Source organism: Poeciliopsis prolifica, unplaced genomic scaffold (assembly GCF_027474105.1).
Source record: "Poeciliopsis prolifica strain line A6 unplaced genomic scaffold, Auburn_PproV2 SCAFFOLD008, whole genome shotgun sequence".
Taxonomy (NCBI): Eukaryota; Metazoa; Chordata; class Actinopteri; order Cyprinodontiformes; family Poeciliidae; genus Poeciliopsis; species Poeciliopsis prolifica.
The window spans coordinates 8730433-8746538 of NW_026562383.1; the positions used below are offsets into that span (position 1 = coordinate 8730433).

The 16106-nt window shown below is 41.0% G+C and overlaps 2 protein-coding genes across 2 annotated transcripts in view; one reads left to right on the forward strand and one right to left on the reverse strand.

Moving 5' to 3' along the window:
- The first annotated feature begins 1137 nt into the window (after positions 1-1137).
- Positions 1138-14049, forward strand: LOC129361740 (mitogen-activated protein kinase kinase kinase 7-like). The gene is made up of 11 exons (XM_055032789.1): positions 1138-1647; positions 3488-3575; positions 4107-4208; positions 5752-5817; positions 5927-5955; positions 6045-6182; positions 7636-7722; positions 9486-9560; positions 9658-9764; positions 11279-11459; positions 11544-14049. Exons 1-11 carry the CDS (start codon positions 1489-1491, stop codon positions 12534-12536), a joined length of 2025 nt encoding a protein of 674 aa, XP_054888764.1. The 5' UTR covers positions 1138-1488; the 3' UTR covers positions 12537-14049.
- A 20-nt stretch (positions 14050-14069) lies between these two features.
- Positions 14070-16106, reverse strand: part of dnah9l (dynein, axonemal, heavy polypeptide 9 like) — a 33947-nt gene continuing 31910 nt past the window's right edge. The window contains exons 84-89 of the mRNA XM_055032788.1: positions 15906-16088; positions 15559-15741; positions 15302-15417; positions 14765-14877; positions 14505-14645; positions 14070-14365 (exon numbers count right to left, since the gene is read on the reverse strand). Coding sequence (XP_054888763.1) covers positions 14118-14365; positions 14505-14645; positions 14765-14877; positions 15302-15417; positions 15559-15741; positions 15906-16088 — 984 coding nt within the window. The 3' untranslated portion in view covers positions 14070-14117. The remainder of the gene's footprint in view (positions 14366-14504; positions 14646-14764; positions 14878-15301; positions 15418-15558; positions 15742-15905; positions 16089-16106) is intronic.

Sequence of the window (16106 nt, forward strand, 5' to 3'; positions counted from 1 at the left end):
GAAAGGAATAATGAGACATTTTAAATTTACTGTCCATCTCTGGTGACCTGGAGTCTTTCATTCAAGGTTGCAACTGGACTTAACTTCCATGGGGAGCAGCAAAGGGAAAAAGGCAATGTGGGAGATGAGTCATATTATCCAGCAAATAAGCAAAATGTAGTGTAAAGTCAACCAATCAGCAGTAAATCTTCCACTGTGTCTTCTCAGTCATATTTTCCTTTCCATCTTTAAGATTATCTCCTAATGGTTGTTTTACAAACTAAAGGTTTTTTTTTTAACTTAATTGTTTCATAGGATAAAAGTGTCACACTCACAATTTTGACAAAGTTGTCCTTTAGCATTTAACCTTCCTTAGCTAACTATGTTTAGATTAGTTTACATAAAATTTAATAAAGTGGTTAATATTCATATTGTTGGGTTTAGTTTCTTGAATCTAATCCAGTGTGAGGTGACTTGATGCACAAAACCGCAGCTTGAAATATCAGGCAGAGTTATGAGAGGAGAACCTAAAGCTGTGCAAAAGATGCTTTATTTTTGCATTTATTAACTGCTTATTTACACTGAATAAGAAAATAAAATCACCAAGAGACACTATAAAGCAAAAGGTGAAGGCTCACTCATAGCACACAGGCTTTCACCGCAGCTTCTGCTGGAATTACCAGCAGATGTTTTTATGTTCTTGTAAAGTTATTGAATACTTTTTAGAAACTTAGAGGTGTCGTATTTTCCCAAAGCTGATCCCGTCTGTCCCTAAACAGTGATGTCAGCATGACTTCCCTGCGGATGGTGTCACCAGGTCCTTCCTGTCTGGGTGAGTAACACCCCGTCCTGCTCTGGCTTCTGCACTCTTGAGTGCGTTTTTAGCTGCAGAGCATGCTAAGGGTGTGTGTTGCCACTAACAGATCTAGTATGTCAAACACACTATAGGTCGGAGCTCTGTGTGTGTTTGGAGCGCATGAAGAGCTTTATATAGCTACAGTCATCCAGGAAGAAGGAATGCCCTGCATGCCAGTGACCATATTTGCACAGCGTCTGCTCCAGACACTTCACACACCGACTAGTGTTCTTATGCAAACCTGCTCATCCGTCTCCCCTCTCATACTTGAGTGTGAGCGTACACGCATTCACACACAGACACACACACACCCGGTGCTGTAGTTCCACTGAATGGCCACCATCAGGCAATGCAGCTCCTCTTCTGGCTCTGACAGTCGACCTGCTCTGACTCACTGAGAGAAAAACTTCTCCCTCTCTTTCCAGCACTTTCTGGTTTTCTCTTCTTGACACTCTCTTCATCCGACCGAGAGCGTCCTATCCAAAACCCGCCGAGGATATCTTCTGTGCTTCACTTTAACTCTTCCTGCTCTGATCTGGGATTGTAGACTGAGGTTGGACTTAAAGAGTTCTTAACTTTTCCTTTTATTTTTATTTTTTACCCTCCCTGGCGTTGTCCATGAGTGTGTTTGAGTGTCCGTGAGTCAGTATGCCATGTCGTCCCCTGGCTCGTCGTTTGTACAGATAAAGCATGAGGATTTGCTTTTTTATGAAAACTGTGGAGGAGGCAGCTTTGGGAGCGTCTATAGGGCCCTCTGGTTATCCCAAGACAAGGAGGTGGCTGTGAAAAAGCTTCTCAAGATCGACAAAGAGGTAAAAGAGGAGCGAGACAAATGCATACACAAATAGTTATCATTCATTTCTTAGGTGGAAGCGCACTAATACAAACCCCACATTTCGCATTAATTATTTAAGGGCTCCTGAATTCAACAAGTATCCATTTTCACCTAATTTCCTAGACTCTTCCTCCCCTTCTTCCTCTCCCTCTCTGCCTGGGGTTGAACATGTTTATCTTGCACATACCTTTTCTTGTCCACCTTCTCCTCTTAGTTTACTTTATTATGCTTTGCTACACTGTTGTGCTCCTATTGAAAGCTTTGAGGCTTTCACTTCACTGCAGTCCAGCAGCTCTCCATCAGCTACACCCACACTGTGACTTAAACATGATTTTCTGTCATGTTAATGGCACAGAGCTGGTAGTTGTTGCTCTTGAACTTATTTCCTGGAAAGTCTTAGTCACATTTGGACATAAAAGAAAAGCCCCTCAGTGTATACATTTTATAGCAGATCAGGAGAACGTTTTGACTAAAGGCTAATAAATGGCTGTGTTATGATGAGGGGCTAAACCTTAGGCCAATTAATATGTATTATGATTTTTTTTAAGGGAGGAACGTACTCATGCAGGGAAGTAAATTTTATGAGAAAAAATGATTTATGAACCAGAGTTATTGACGGCACAATTTTATAGATCTCTATAAAGACGTGCAAAATGATATTTTCCTATTTAAAACTTGAAAAAAAAAAAAAGTCTCAATCCAACAAAAGGTAGTGGGTGACTAAGAAGTGGATGGATTTATTTTTTAGTAAAAATAAAAGTCTAAAAGGTGTGGCGTGGATTTGTATTCAGCTCCTTTTGAATCTGACGCCCCTAAATAAAATCCAGTGCAACCTACCAAACTAATAAATAGAACGCACCTGTGCGTGTAGCTTAATCTCAGTATAAATACAGCTGTTCTGTGAAGGCTTCGAAGATGTGTTAGCAGACAAGTCAAGGATAGAGGTGTGGAGAAATTTAAAACAGGATTAGATTCAAACAATAGCCTAAGCTTTGAGTATTTCACCGAGACCTGCCTGCTCCGTCCATCAAGTTGAAATGAAAAGAGTAAAACCTCAGGGTAGGTTGACAGTAGGATGATCACAGCTAATACTTAGATGAATTGAGGTAAAAGCAGGGCGATTCTGGGAGAGTTTGTTAGAAGCTGCAGAAGATTTGAGACTGGGTTGAAGGTTTACTGTCATGTAGGATCACAGTCCTAAGCATTCAGCCAGAGATATGCCGGAATGATTTCAGTCAATTCATATGCATTTGCTAGACTGGCCTAGTCAAAGACCAAACCTAAATCCAGCTTGGACATTGCAGAGGCTCTCGAATTCGCAAAAATTCCAGTTTATAGATGTGCAAAGCAGAGAGAAACATGGAGGTATACAAATGTATACATTTAAAATGGTTATTTAAAAAAAAAAAAAGAAAAAAAGTTAAACACCTTCCTTCCTTCCTATCCTTCCATTTTACAACAATGCACTATTTGTGTCCATCCATCACCTTAAGCCCTGACACTGTACCCTGAAGTATGTGTTAGCTTGATAGAAATGAAGATCTGGAGCATACGTCAACTGTGATGAATGGCATGTTTGTCACCGTGCTGTGGAAACTCTTTGGAGACTTAGAATGAAAAATATTTAGCCCTCAGCGACTGCAGGCCCTGTTACAGATGACTAACATTTAGTTGTTTCTTTTTTTTTTTTTCCTTTCCTTTTTTCAACTTAAACATGGCATGTTTCACATCGGTGCCAGATACTGGAAAACTTAGGGAGTTTCCCAGTGAAAGTGTTTATGTTTCTCAGTCTGTCTTTGCCTTGTCTCCCCATCCAGGCTGAGATTCTCAGTGTACTGAGTCATAAGAACATCATTCAGTTTTATGGAGCTGTGCTGGAACCTCCCAACTATGGCATCGTCACAGGTCAGACCCCACATCCTGTGTCTTCTTCGTGACACCGTTGCTATCATTCAGATTGCATGCAGTAACTTAAAGCTCAGTAGGTTGTTGTAGATGTGAAATGTTAAGTATAACATAAGGAGTAACACCAGGTAATTCCAGAGGGATTGGACGCTTTGTCTTGCAGAAATGTGCAAGCTTGTGATTGTGTCTATTAGTTTTCTGCATTTGACCGGAGATGGCAAAGTTTACACACACATCATCACACGCTCTGATAGCTGTATCTATAAATGTGTTTGAATGATAAGAGGATTCTTCACACCCGCTTTTTCTCCATTTCCTGACAAAGTTTGCAACTGAGTCCAGATTGATTGGCCTATAATCCTGAATATTGCTAGAATAACATTTAAACCCAGAAGTACAGTTTTGTCCAGCAACAATGTTGGCTATTGCACTAAGTAAGGCACAGTCTGAAGATGGTGTTTATTCTTATATTTAGATGTCAATGTATATTCTGCAGTTTATCAACTTTTGCTTGTGTGCATTGCTTCACAGAATATGCGAGTGGAGGGTCTCTGTATGATTACATTTCCAGTGAGCAGAGTGAAGAAATGGACATGGAGCAAATCATGACATGGGCCATTCAAATAGCCAAAGGTAAACTTTACACACTGCTGTGACTATTTACAAAGCTGCAGAGCTGGAATCATTCGGGTTACAGATGGTCTGAAACTCAAATGTCAGCAGGTGAAGGCTCACGTTTTGATTGGTGAATCTCTAATTAATTAAATTAATAAGTCGAAATGATTCGTTGTTTATCTGATTTGTAATTTATGATGTACAGTATCCAGCACAAAAGGGTTCTACTGAATAAATTGATCATACAAGGCTTGTACATAAACCCCTTAGGTTTTCCTCAAATATCTCATGCTACAGTGATGATATATTTTACGAGGGGATGGGATCAATTTCTTTCTTCAATATTTAAGCACATACCGGCAATTTTATCGATAATTAAAAATATTTAGGAACAAAGACAGAAAAAATTCTTATTCTAAAGAAATTTAGAAATATTCATTGTATCATTAGTGACCTCCTGCTGTTAAAGTTCTATACATTAAAAAAAAAAGAAAATAAAACCCTGTTTTTTTTTAAAAAAAGTATTTTGGTTTTTAAAAGCAAGAATCTAAAAACTTTTTAATATTTCCAAAAGATGAGAAGACCAGATTTGTCGGCACGTGTATTTATTGAATTTATCAATGCCTGTTTTCAGTTCTTGTAATTTATAAACCTCCACCTTTAAATCCATATCATATTAGAGGAACCTCTGGTGAAGACCAATGAACACAGCAGAGCCAATAGATTAATGATAAATCATTAATACAATCCATCGACGTTTCTCTTGGTTACATGGCGAGATGTGACAGCTCTAGGGGTGATTAATAGTAAAAATACCAAAAGTACATTTTCTAAACATTAAATAGGCTTTAATGTAGATCACTGATAAGATAGCTGAAGTTGTTTTTTTTAGATCACTTTCAGCCATGGATGTTGTAGAAGAAAATGATTCTGATCAATAAATCTGGATAATCTGGTTCTTGAAGAACTTTAAAACAACCAACATATTGTATTCAACATAAGGTTGAAAAACAGAGCTGTGACCAGTAATCAAAGCAAATGGTCCAACCCTGCATAACAAAACTAAATCCAGAAAAAAACACAGCTCTCAGTGATACTCCCACCAGATATCAGAACTGGTTTCCATGCAGTTTTGATAAAACAAAAACAAACAAGAATACACAAAACAGTTCATGACAACACAGGGAAAAGATGTTTTCGGAAATCTTTCCACAGTCTTGGCACACTTCTTCTTTGGTATTTATTACAGCTCTTCTTTGCCGATCCTTTTATGCTCAGTCTGCTTGACATTTTTAGTTTAGTGATTTCCAAAGATGTTCAAGAGAATATAAATCCCAGCTTTTCTGTTTAGATAACTTTTTTTCTGCCGTAGTCTTTGTAATCTAGTTCATAAAAAGATGCACGTTAATTGGAAGTGGTTGACTTTGTAGTTTGAGGCCACAAAGACGATTTTTAAAATTACAGATAGATTTTTTTTAAAATTACTGCTACATCACTGTATTAAAACTGATCAGAAAGTCTAACCCTTGTTTTTCCCTCTTGGGACTTCACTTCCTGCCAGGGATGCATTACCTCCACGCAGAAGCTCCAGTCAAAGTGATACACAGAGACCTCAAATCACGAAACGGTAACATGATCCTTTGTTCAGCTTCAGTCTTGCGATGCATTTGCTTTCAAGCAACAGCAGCAAACTGCGTGTTGCTAAGCTCTGACCGGACTTTGTTTTCTGGTTGCAGTGGTAATGACTGCAGATAGAGTGCTGAAGGTATGCAACAACAGTCTTATCATTTATTTATAAAGATATACTACACATTTGTAACAGGATACTTTAATGTTCTGATGTTGGGGTTTCAGATATGTGACTTTGGAGCCTCTAAGTTTCTATCGCACACCACCCATATGACGGTGGTGGGCACTTTTCCCTGGATGGCTCCTGAGGTTATTCAGAGTCTACCCGTCTCTGAGACCTGTGACACCTACTCCTACGGTGTGGTAAGTTGATTATGTAATCAAAATGTCACAATCAGTGGCTTTGAAAATGTTTTTTTAATTAAATGCATCTAGCATTTAGTCTAAAAAATAGTAAAATAATGATGAAAATAAATTATTTCATCAAAGCAACTGTTCTAACTCTTACACACAGTGATTTATATTCTGAGTGCTTGTTTTAAAATGCTTACCTACCAAAAAGTCAATGTTCAACAGATGAATATTATTGAAAAGTTTAAGTGAAACAAGTAGGTTAATCCCACTCAGACAGATTTAAAAAGAAAGAAAAGATAACTTTTAGCTTACATTTAATAAAAACCAATTGCCTATTTAGAGAACTTTTGGTTGAGGCTCCTTTTGCATGAATTACCAAATCAGTGCTGCAGACTGCAGGTGATCAGTCTGCAGCACTGCTGAAGTGTTGAGGAAGCGAAGTCTGCTGTAAGCTCATTTGCATCGTTTGGCCTGACAACATCGCTGCTCTGTGGGGTTTTAATTTGGTCAGTTTGTTGGCCAGTCAGACACAGTGGTCATACCATGGTCATTAAGCAAGTCATTGATAATGCAACCCAAACTGTATCTCATAAAGCTTGTCAAGTAGAAGAAAGAAGGAGGCTCTCTTTTTATTAGATGGCTGCTCTGATTTTAAATTTAATAAAACCTAGTAGACCGGCCCCAGCAGAGGACATAACGCTCCAAATCATTAATGACAATGACGTCACACTCGACCTCAAGCAGACTGGTTCATGTGGTTCCCCATTCTTTTTCCACCATCTGGGACCTTGATTGCCAAATGAAACACATTTATTTTAAATGGAACAGAGGCATTTGGATCACCGAGGAGCAGTCCAGTAATTTTTCTCCTCAGACACGTCTAACATTATTTTTGGTTGAGAAGTGCTTGAACACAGTTAATGTGAGATTTGAAGCCCATTTCTGGGGCTACATCTTCGCATGGCGGCTCTGAACACAGCCTCAGTCTCTTCTTGGGAACTTTTAAACAGGGTCATTGCCTCACAGTCCCCTCAAGACTGCGGTCATTCCTGTTGCTTTTTCTACCACATTTTATTCTTCCACTCAACTTTTTGTAGTTAAAAACTCAGTAAAAATCCAGCCTTTTTTTATTTTTTATTTTTAGCCATGACCTTATTTACGCTGCCCTCGCTGTGGAGTCTCACTGGCTTGCGACTGTACGACAGTCAAGTCAGCAGTCTGTCTTAGGTTGTAACATAAACATAGTATTACTATATTTGCACTTATTTTTGATCGTTCATATGCAATATTTTGATCATCTGAGGAACTGAATCGTTAGTTGTAAGTGCTAGTAATAAAAATTCAAAGAAGTAAACACTTAAAATGTACTTGGTGCACATAAGTTTCTCACTTTTGTACCATATTAATACCAATCTCGATTCAGATTGTCTCTTTGTAAATAATCCTAATGCCTTGTTGCCAGGTGCTATGGGAGATGCTGACTCGGGAGGTTCCTTTCAAAGGTTTCGAGGGGCTTCAGGTTGCGTGGCTGGTGGTGGAAAAGCAAGAGGTACTCTCCACATGCTCACACACCTTCACTGACCCGCCGCTAGCATGCTGACCCATCAGAGTCCCAGACAGCCAAAGGCACAAAGCGATGCTCTCATGGTTTCCACTGCTTTTGGCTGAGTATTTATAGGCGTGATGTCAGGTCTGTGTTCATGTAAGGCCTGGATACACAGCAGTGGAGCCCGGCCAGGCTTTCTCCAGGCTAGAGGCTTTACAAGCACAAGAGAGAGAGAGATGGAGAGAGGAAAAAATGTAGCGATGGGAGGGTTGATTTTAGAGATTCACAAGAGGTAGGCTATGGTGGTTACACAAGGTCTGTGTTTCAGCTAATGACCTCAGCAGCCACACATTTACACGCACACAAACATGGACACTGGTGGTCAACAAACAACCAGGAGAACATGATTCCAGCATAACTACTGGCTAATCTCCAAATACTCTCCCTAAATAACTCAGGTTGTCTCTCTCTTCTTCTTTCCCAGTCTGTCTGATTTCCCCTCACCATAGCGACACAGCTCTTCCTGACCCTTCAACTCGTCCTCTCTCCTCTCTGGGTCGCAGATATTTTAGGATTAATCCCCAATGAAAAAAAAAAGTTTCCATTTACTGCCCTGGGTTACAGTGGTGCTTTGGCTTATTGGGACCTATGATTATGCTGCCAGGGTTTTAAATCTGTAAGTTAACCGAATTGAGTTTCTGCGGCCAGTTCCCTGATTATTAGAATATACTTCAAGGCATTTTCTAAAAATGTTTGAAAGAATGATTTTTTTAAGCTGTAAATTAACTGAGCTCAGCTGTACTTTCAGTTCAAGGTTTATGTTTTAAAGTACTGCACTTATTTGAATGAACACACACAAAAAAACTTTCTCTACTACTGCTCTAGTAACATTTTGTCTTATTGAATAATGAAAGACAAAATGTCACCATTACCTTGTCATGTTACAACCACAAATGTCCTTCAAATGGAAAACTATGTTTCCAAGGAAAAAGCCAGAGAAAATCAACCTACATATATTCACAAGGTTTTACAGATGTCCCCCAAAATCACCAGCTCAACCTTTTGCCTTACTTTTAAGCAAACTCCACTGTATGTAAATAACAAAAGTTTGGCCACAGAGAGCATTAGCCAGAGAAAGTGGTAGCTCTGGAGGAGCTGTAGGTGGGAGTATCCTATAAAAAGACAATATTAGTCAGACACAAAATGAGTCTGAGTTTTATGGGAGAATCGAAAGAAGAAAGTCAAAACAAAGCACTGAAAAGGCTGCAATATCAAACATTTTAATTTTTGAGGAATTTATCTGGAAATGTATCAGAAGAAGTACAATGATAAAGTTCTGGCAGGATCACAAAAGGAGAAGAGCACAAACTGTTCACAGATGAAAAAAGCAGTAAATCTAAGTTACTTTGACTGGACAAATTTTAAAGAAATCCTGACTGATTACTGGATCGAAAATGGCAGCTCTTTCAAAGTCCCAATGATGTTGTTCAAAACCCATCTTGTCATTTAGTTGTAATTGCGGCTGCTGACAAATGACAGCAAGCTAATGTGCTAAGCTAAGATGTCAGGTCTGGCAAACATACCTGCTGCACATTAGCGTGCCTGGATTGTCACCACAATGTTATGATCCACCAAAATAGGAGGAAGTGTTGCCTCACAGAGCCTGTTTACTCATCTGCTCTTCTTGAATGCCACTGCTGCATATTTGGTCACAGATAGTTTCTTTGTATGTGTGTGTGCGCGTTTGTTTGTCTTTGGGTATCTAGAGGTTAACCATCCCCACCAGCTGCCCTGCAAGTTTTGCAGAGTTGATGCGGAAATGTTGGCAAGCAGATCCAAAGGTGAGACAAACTGCCTATGGGGAAAAGTGTGAAACATTTTGTTTTCCTCCGTTGGAAAAAGGACGTTTTCACATTCTATTCTGGGTCTAATCTGCAGGAACGACCACAATTCAAGCAGGTGCTGCTAACCTTGGAGTCCATGGCGAACGACAGCAGGCTGCCAGACCAGTGCAACTCCTTCCTTCATAACAAGGACCAGTGGAGGTAAACACAGAGACTGGTGCAAAAAATAAAATATGAGGCAGAAAGACCTCTGAATGATCAGAAGCACTCAACGATTTACGCACATGCATTCAACAACACCGCACATACCCATACATGCAAAAGTCTGTGTGAATCTGAAACTCAGAAGAGAAGTTGCGTATGTGACCCTGCACTCGACTTGGGTCTATATTAAGCTCCCTGGAAAGTGTCCATGGAAGAGATTCCTCTACTCCTCCACAGGGGAGGAGGGTGGATGTGGGACATTGAGAAAAAACATCAAGTGTAAGTCAAAGCGGAGAAGTTTAGGGAGGAACAGTAAATGTAATGCATATGAAATCTGAAACGTGGAGAAAGAGACAAACAAATGAGGATGGAAGCAAAACAGGGGCGAGCTGACAAAAGGAGGGAAGGAGATGTGGGCATCAGACCAGAGGAAGGACGGTGTGAGATTCTGTGCATATTTAACACGAACACAGTGAACGCAATCATTTCTGAGTGAAGGTTTGGATATGGGTGGAAAAACTTGGACACGGAGCTGGCCGGGGGAGAGGCAAAGCGCAGAAGGTGAAGGGGCGGGATGAATGTGTGGGGAAGTGGTGCACTGAAGGAACACCGGAGGTATGGCCGTGCATCCAGGCTCAGTCTATATTTAGCTGCCGAGAGGCGATTGTTTGTGAGAACATACTTAAAGATCACAGTCAGGCCCTCGCTCCAACAGTGACCTTTAGTGGAAGCAGACGGTACTGCAGCTACATTGCTGTTCTGGGCTTTTTTTGTGTGATTTTACTGGTGAGTCGTGAAAGCACTCTTGCAAGGAATTTGTGGATAGTTGTCAATGATTTGTTTCATATCTGTACTCACTTTTCATTGATGGGACTCATGTTGGAGATCTTTCAGTCTGCTTCATCTTGTCAGACCGGCCTCTCTAAAGTGATTTTTTTCATGTTGCAGGTCAGATAGTAATCAGACCTGTGCGTAGTCTGGCGTGAAATTGAACCCTCCCCCATTTTTTTAGAGCAAGGTAAATAGACGTAACAGGATAAAACCAGACAGATTTTTTCTTTAAGCCTAATTTTTAAAAAAATGCTTTTTTTAAATTTACCGACAGAATAAATAAGGAAAAGCCAAAGTAATCTCAGTGAGGATAAATACTCTTTTGCAGCCTAGTATGTGGAATTTTAGTCTTGCCAATAGCTGTAAGTTGATATTTTGGAAATAAAATATGTACATTTTTAAAAACAAAAATGATGCAAAATGGATTCTGAAATGCAAACAAATCTCAGATGGCTTGCCTTTCAAAACTCAAAGTCTAAATGTGTTTTCATTTAGCATGCGATATGTCGTCGTTTTTCTAAAAAATACTGCTCTGCTTATGTAATAAAAGCAGCTCTGCAGCTTAGAACACCCACTCTGGCATTTAATAGATTTCCTTATTTTGAGAGGCTTTTGGTGTGCAGTCTGGTTAGTCATAACTAATACTTTGTCCGCATCCATCTTTGCGTTGACTTTGGCAGATGTGAAATTGAATCAACCCTTGAACGCCTCCGGAAGCTGGAGAGGGAGCTGTACTCCAAAGAGAAGGAGCTGGAGGAGAGAGAGAGGAGGCTCAAACTGTGGGAGGAGAGGCTGATGGAGAGGTCCAACATGACTCCCAGTCCGACCTCTTTACTCATGGACCGCTCAAACATTTCCCCGGTAAGAACGATCCATAAAATGCTGTTAAAACTAGATATGTTTGGAAAGCTTTTTCATCACTTCGTCTTTTCCTTTTTCGATCAGTTCTTCACACCAATGTCCATCGGTTCCTCTGGCTCCTTCTTCCGCTCACACTCCCAGGACTCCAACAGCGCCAGCCTCAGCAGCGCAGGGGTCAGTAGCGCCGGTGTCAGCTGTCTCCTCCGCACACTCAGCAACGGAGACACAGAACGAGGCAGCAGTGCTGTCATGGAGAGGGGCTTGGGTTCTCTCGACAGCGGCAGGCTGCACGTCATGCTTCGAGGGTTACAGGGGAGGTTCGAAGAAGACAGGGAAGATGAAGATACTATTGAGGAGAAAGATTGGGGGCATAAGGAACACAATGAGAGTGGGAGTCTGGAGGGGGGGAGGGTGCAGGTAACACTCAGGAGCTTCCCGGGAGGCGTTGTTGAGAGGGAGGAGAGAACCTGGGAAGAAGGGGACAGGGAGCGAGGCGGCATGCAGAGAAGCAGAGTGACCACGATAGTTCGAGGGTATTCAGGAGGATTTGGCGAATCAGAGGAGCAGGGTGACAAAGATGGAGGGTGGGAGACAGAAAAATTAGGGGATAAATTAGAGGAGAGAGGGGTGGAGGGAGGGATTGAGGGAAGCAGGCTGCCATCCATGTTTAAGGGTCTTCGAGGGAGTTTTGGTAGCTTAGGGGACATGCTGTCCTTAGATATGGATGAGATGGGGGAGATGGACAGACTTGGCGACATGGACATGAATGTGAACATGAGCGACATGGGGGTGATGAAGGTGAGGGGTCAGGGCGTCAGGAGAGAAGTGGGCGTCAGAGGTCACAGGAGTGACATGGGGGTTGTGGTCCAGGGCGTCAGGGGTGACCTCAGCGAGGCCATCAGCCAGAAGATAAGAGGCGAAGTCGGGGTTGTCGGTCGCTCCGGCATGCAGGTGAGCATGCGGGCATCTTCCAATCAGAACTCTGTGAAGAGCTGCAGCGTCCGACACGGAACAAAGATCAACATGGCGACCTCCGCCATGGACATGATGGAGCTCGACTGGTCCGACAGCGACTAGGAAACGCATGGGTACACATGGTCACGGCAAGGAGAAATGGAAACATGGTTTAGCTTGTTCACACAGACAGCATGTGACCTACAGGTTGTGTCACAGCCTTCGGATGAGGCAGATACAAATAATTTTTAATAACGCACCCATGTGTTTCAGGAAAAAGTACAGTAATTCAAGCCCCTTTCAGACATCAGCTTTTTAACACAACGACTGCAACAACAATGGCGGTCAGTTTTTCAAAGGCCACTTTTACATGTCTCATATCTCCAATTCATGCAAATTCATTCATTATAGAAATTAAATAGAATCAAAATTCAAGAAGAATTTTGATTCTAGCTGCAAGTATGTTTGACCAGTCAGACTGAATCCACCTTGCATAGCACCTGGTGTGTACCTACTGTTTATGTCTTCATAAACGGTGTCTCACCGCAGAAGCGCACACGTTTTCTGTAGAGCGACTGGTCTGTCGTTTCAGCCAATCACACATTTCAAATTTTGCAACAGTTCCTGCACAGTGGGAGTGGTGCTAACCAACCAGGAAGAACATCGAGAAGACGCATTCAATTTTACAATGATATGCTCAGTTTGCAAAGTGTCACATTGACTTATAGAAACAGCTAAAATGTTAAACACTTATAAGGTCAAGCTTTGTAGTTGGAAGTCTTCACACCAAGAAATGCACTCTCTCTATAGATTCGTCTTCTGAAAACATTTGCTGAACGCGTGCAGATTTGATCTGCAGTGACATCCATTGGTTGAAATAGGTACTGCAGTGAATGCCTAAAGAAAGGGTAAAAAAAAAAGTCAAAGGGACATTCTTTACACCTAAACTCTTTTGTGATGCTTAATATATCAAGGTATCCCATCATAATGGATCGTTGCAACATAAACTCTCTTTGGTGTGGATGCTGTACCTGTGGAAGTCAAGACAGAAAGTTAGCAATTTTCTGGATCAGAAAATGAGCCGTTTAAAAATGAGTCAGGAAGCACAAAATATACTATAGAACAGGTTTCTAGACAGGAAACGATTGTCAAAGATATTGAGACATGTCTGCTGTTCTTTCATGCACCAAGACTTGTACCAGATGGAAGGAACTTTACTTTCGGAAATAATATGTTTTTAAGATGTGTAAAAGTGACCTTTGTGCTTATTCTGATGTGTTCTGTTCAGATAAACACAACAAGCGTTTCTGAAAGGGGTGAAATGTGCTGACCCGACAAGGTCTCAGACTGACTTCACCTGTGTAATTTAAATAACTTTTAAACTGCTGCATAACATACTGTAAGAGGTACAACAAGTGTGACAAAACGATGCACTTGAATGCCACACTAACAAGGCAGCACTGTCGTTTTTTTCTCCTCCTGCTTTTAAGGTATTTTCTAGTTTGTGGATTTGATTTGTTGAACATGCTTAGACGTCATCAGTTCTAACTGTGATCTAGTGTGAGAATTTTTGGCATTTTTTTCCCCTCTGTATGTCGTATCATTTTTCAATACAAAGAAAATATGTTTGATTCCACTGCAGTAACAGTGCTTCAGTGTAGTGTGAAAGTAAATGAGTCGCAGTCGGAAATTAGCTCAAGCTATTCAGACGCTGAGCAGCAGGGCCACTCCAGCCAGAACCCACTTGGCTGGGCGCTCCCTGGTTTTCAGACTGAAAGTCCACACGTATGTCGGTCCTCTGATCTTGGTCTTGTAAAGTGGACATTCATAGATGTTTCTGGTCTCCTGGCGGTCGTTGGGCACTGCTCGGACTGAGATCACAGGCATGGCTGGGGTCAGCTCTTTCAGGCGAGCCTCAGCTATCGCTCCGGTCTGAGTGTCCCACCTGGCACCTGGGATACAGTCAGAAAATGAACGAATGAGGCGGTATTTTCACACTGGAGATAGTGTACAGATGCCATCCAAGCCCACAAAATGGGTCATTTTGTTATTCCAGAGCTGCAGTATGAAAGTACAAAACACAGTATCTACCTTCCATGTACAATCCATACACATATGCACCCTCTCTGGCAGGTTGGTTGAATTCTTCCTTATATTTCTTCGTTACATCTACAGTGAGGTTCACTTTATCCAGAGGCCATTCATTTTTACGAGCCAGAGACTGCATCACAGCTAGAAGACGGGAACAAGTTGAACACATCTGCTTGTGATGATGTTCTTCCAGGGTAAACAGTCATGTAGAAATCAAGAGAAGCTATTATATGTCACAGTAAAGTCCAAGCCTGTGTTACCGGTCAGGAAGGATTGCGGGTTGAACAGTCCAGCCAGCCAGACCACACTGGGAAGAGTCAGGTCCTGAGTCCAGCTGTCCAGTTCTTTACAACGCTGCATCACATCGTTGTACCTATTGATAATGAGTGTGCTGCACTTTCTATTACACTTTTAAAAAAGGTTTTAAATCTTGTAATTTACATTTTAAAGCAACTTTGATTTAAAAACACACATTTTTAAATCCCTTTTTATAAATAGTTAAATTTTTTTATAATTTACTCATTTTAGGTGTTTATTTGATTTGTTTTACTTAATTTCTTTAATCTTTTTCATGTTTTTACATTTTAATACTCAGCGTTTGTAGACACAGAATAAAGCATTGTCTTACACTGAATTTAATGAAAAAGGTTACACACATAAAGACTGATTGATCGGAAATTGTGTTGGTCACCGATACTTTTGAGTTGCATCAGACATGACACTAAATTATTCTTGGTACCAAAAGGTACTTTCTAAAGAAGCATTCACAAATACTCAAATAAAGCTGAAACACATACCATACAGCCAAGCCGTAGGTTGAAGGATAGGCCAGTTTGGTCCAAGTATCAGGGACGTTGTCAAAGAACAAGGTTGTCTGCAGCTTCTCCATCTCAGAGGATATGGCCAGTTCACCCTTTACATAAACAACTGTATTATGTCACTAAGTACTGGAAAATGCATGGAAACAGGAAAACCAACCTAGCATCAGGCAGACTTTAGGACACAAGAGGCCTAATAATGAAATTGCTGTTCATTAATCCATCTCTCTACGTACTTTGAGTCCGAGGTCGAGCTCCTTCAGTGAGCGGCGGATCTCAAAAATGAGCGTGTTCATACGCTCACATTCCTGGAAGCAGACTAGGATGTACGGCGACCGCTCAGCTGTTTTGGATGTTATGTCCGACATATTGTATTCCTCTGGCAGCTTCTCCAGAATTTCATCTAAAATAGTTTTTACCTGCAAGTGAAAGTTTTTTTAAACTCATCAACACATAGGAAAAGCATGTTAATGACATTAGGTTCATTAACATGTTGTTCATTCAAGAGGAGAAGTTCTGCTTTTGTTACTAGTTGAATATTTTTGCTAGTTTTAGTCTTTGCTCTAGGAAAGATACTGTCCACCTTTTCCTCCAGTGTCTGTGAAGCTCCCTCTCCCATCACAGCATCGGGAGATTGCAGTTCCAGCAGAGTGTGAAAAAGATTATCCGACGTCACGGTGAGAAACTCGATTTCTGCATTTGGGTGCAATCCATAATGAACTGGGCTTTCGTGGGGCAGCATCTCATCTATGAATTCATGGTAGCCCTGAGATGAATCAAATGC

Bases quoted from the DNA above. Each gene is read 5' to 3' on its own strand.
- LOC129361740 (XM_055032789.1), top strand. From the start codon at position 1,489: ATGTCGTCCCCTGGCTCGTCGTTTGTACAGATAAAGCATGAGGATTTG. The intron at 5,956-6,044 runs GTATGCAACAAC...TTGGGGTTTCAG, and splicing joins CTGCAGATAGAGTGCTGAAG to ATATGTGACTTTGGAGCCTC. The intron at 9,765-11,278 runs GTAAACACAGAG...TGACTTTGGCAG, and splicing joins CATAACAAGGACCAGTGGAG to ATGTGAAATTGAATCAACCC.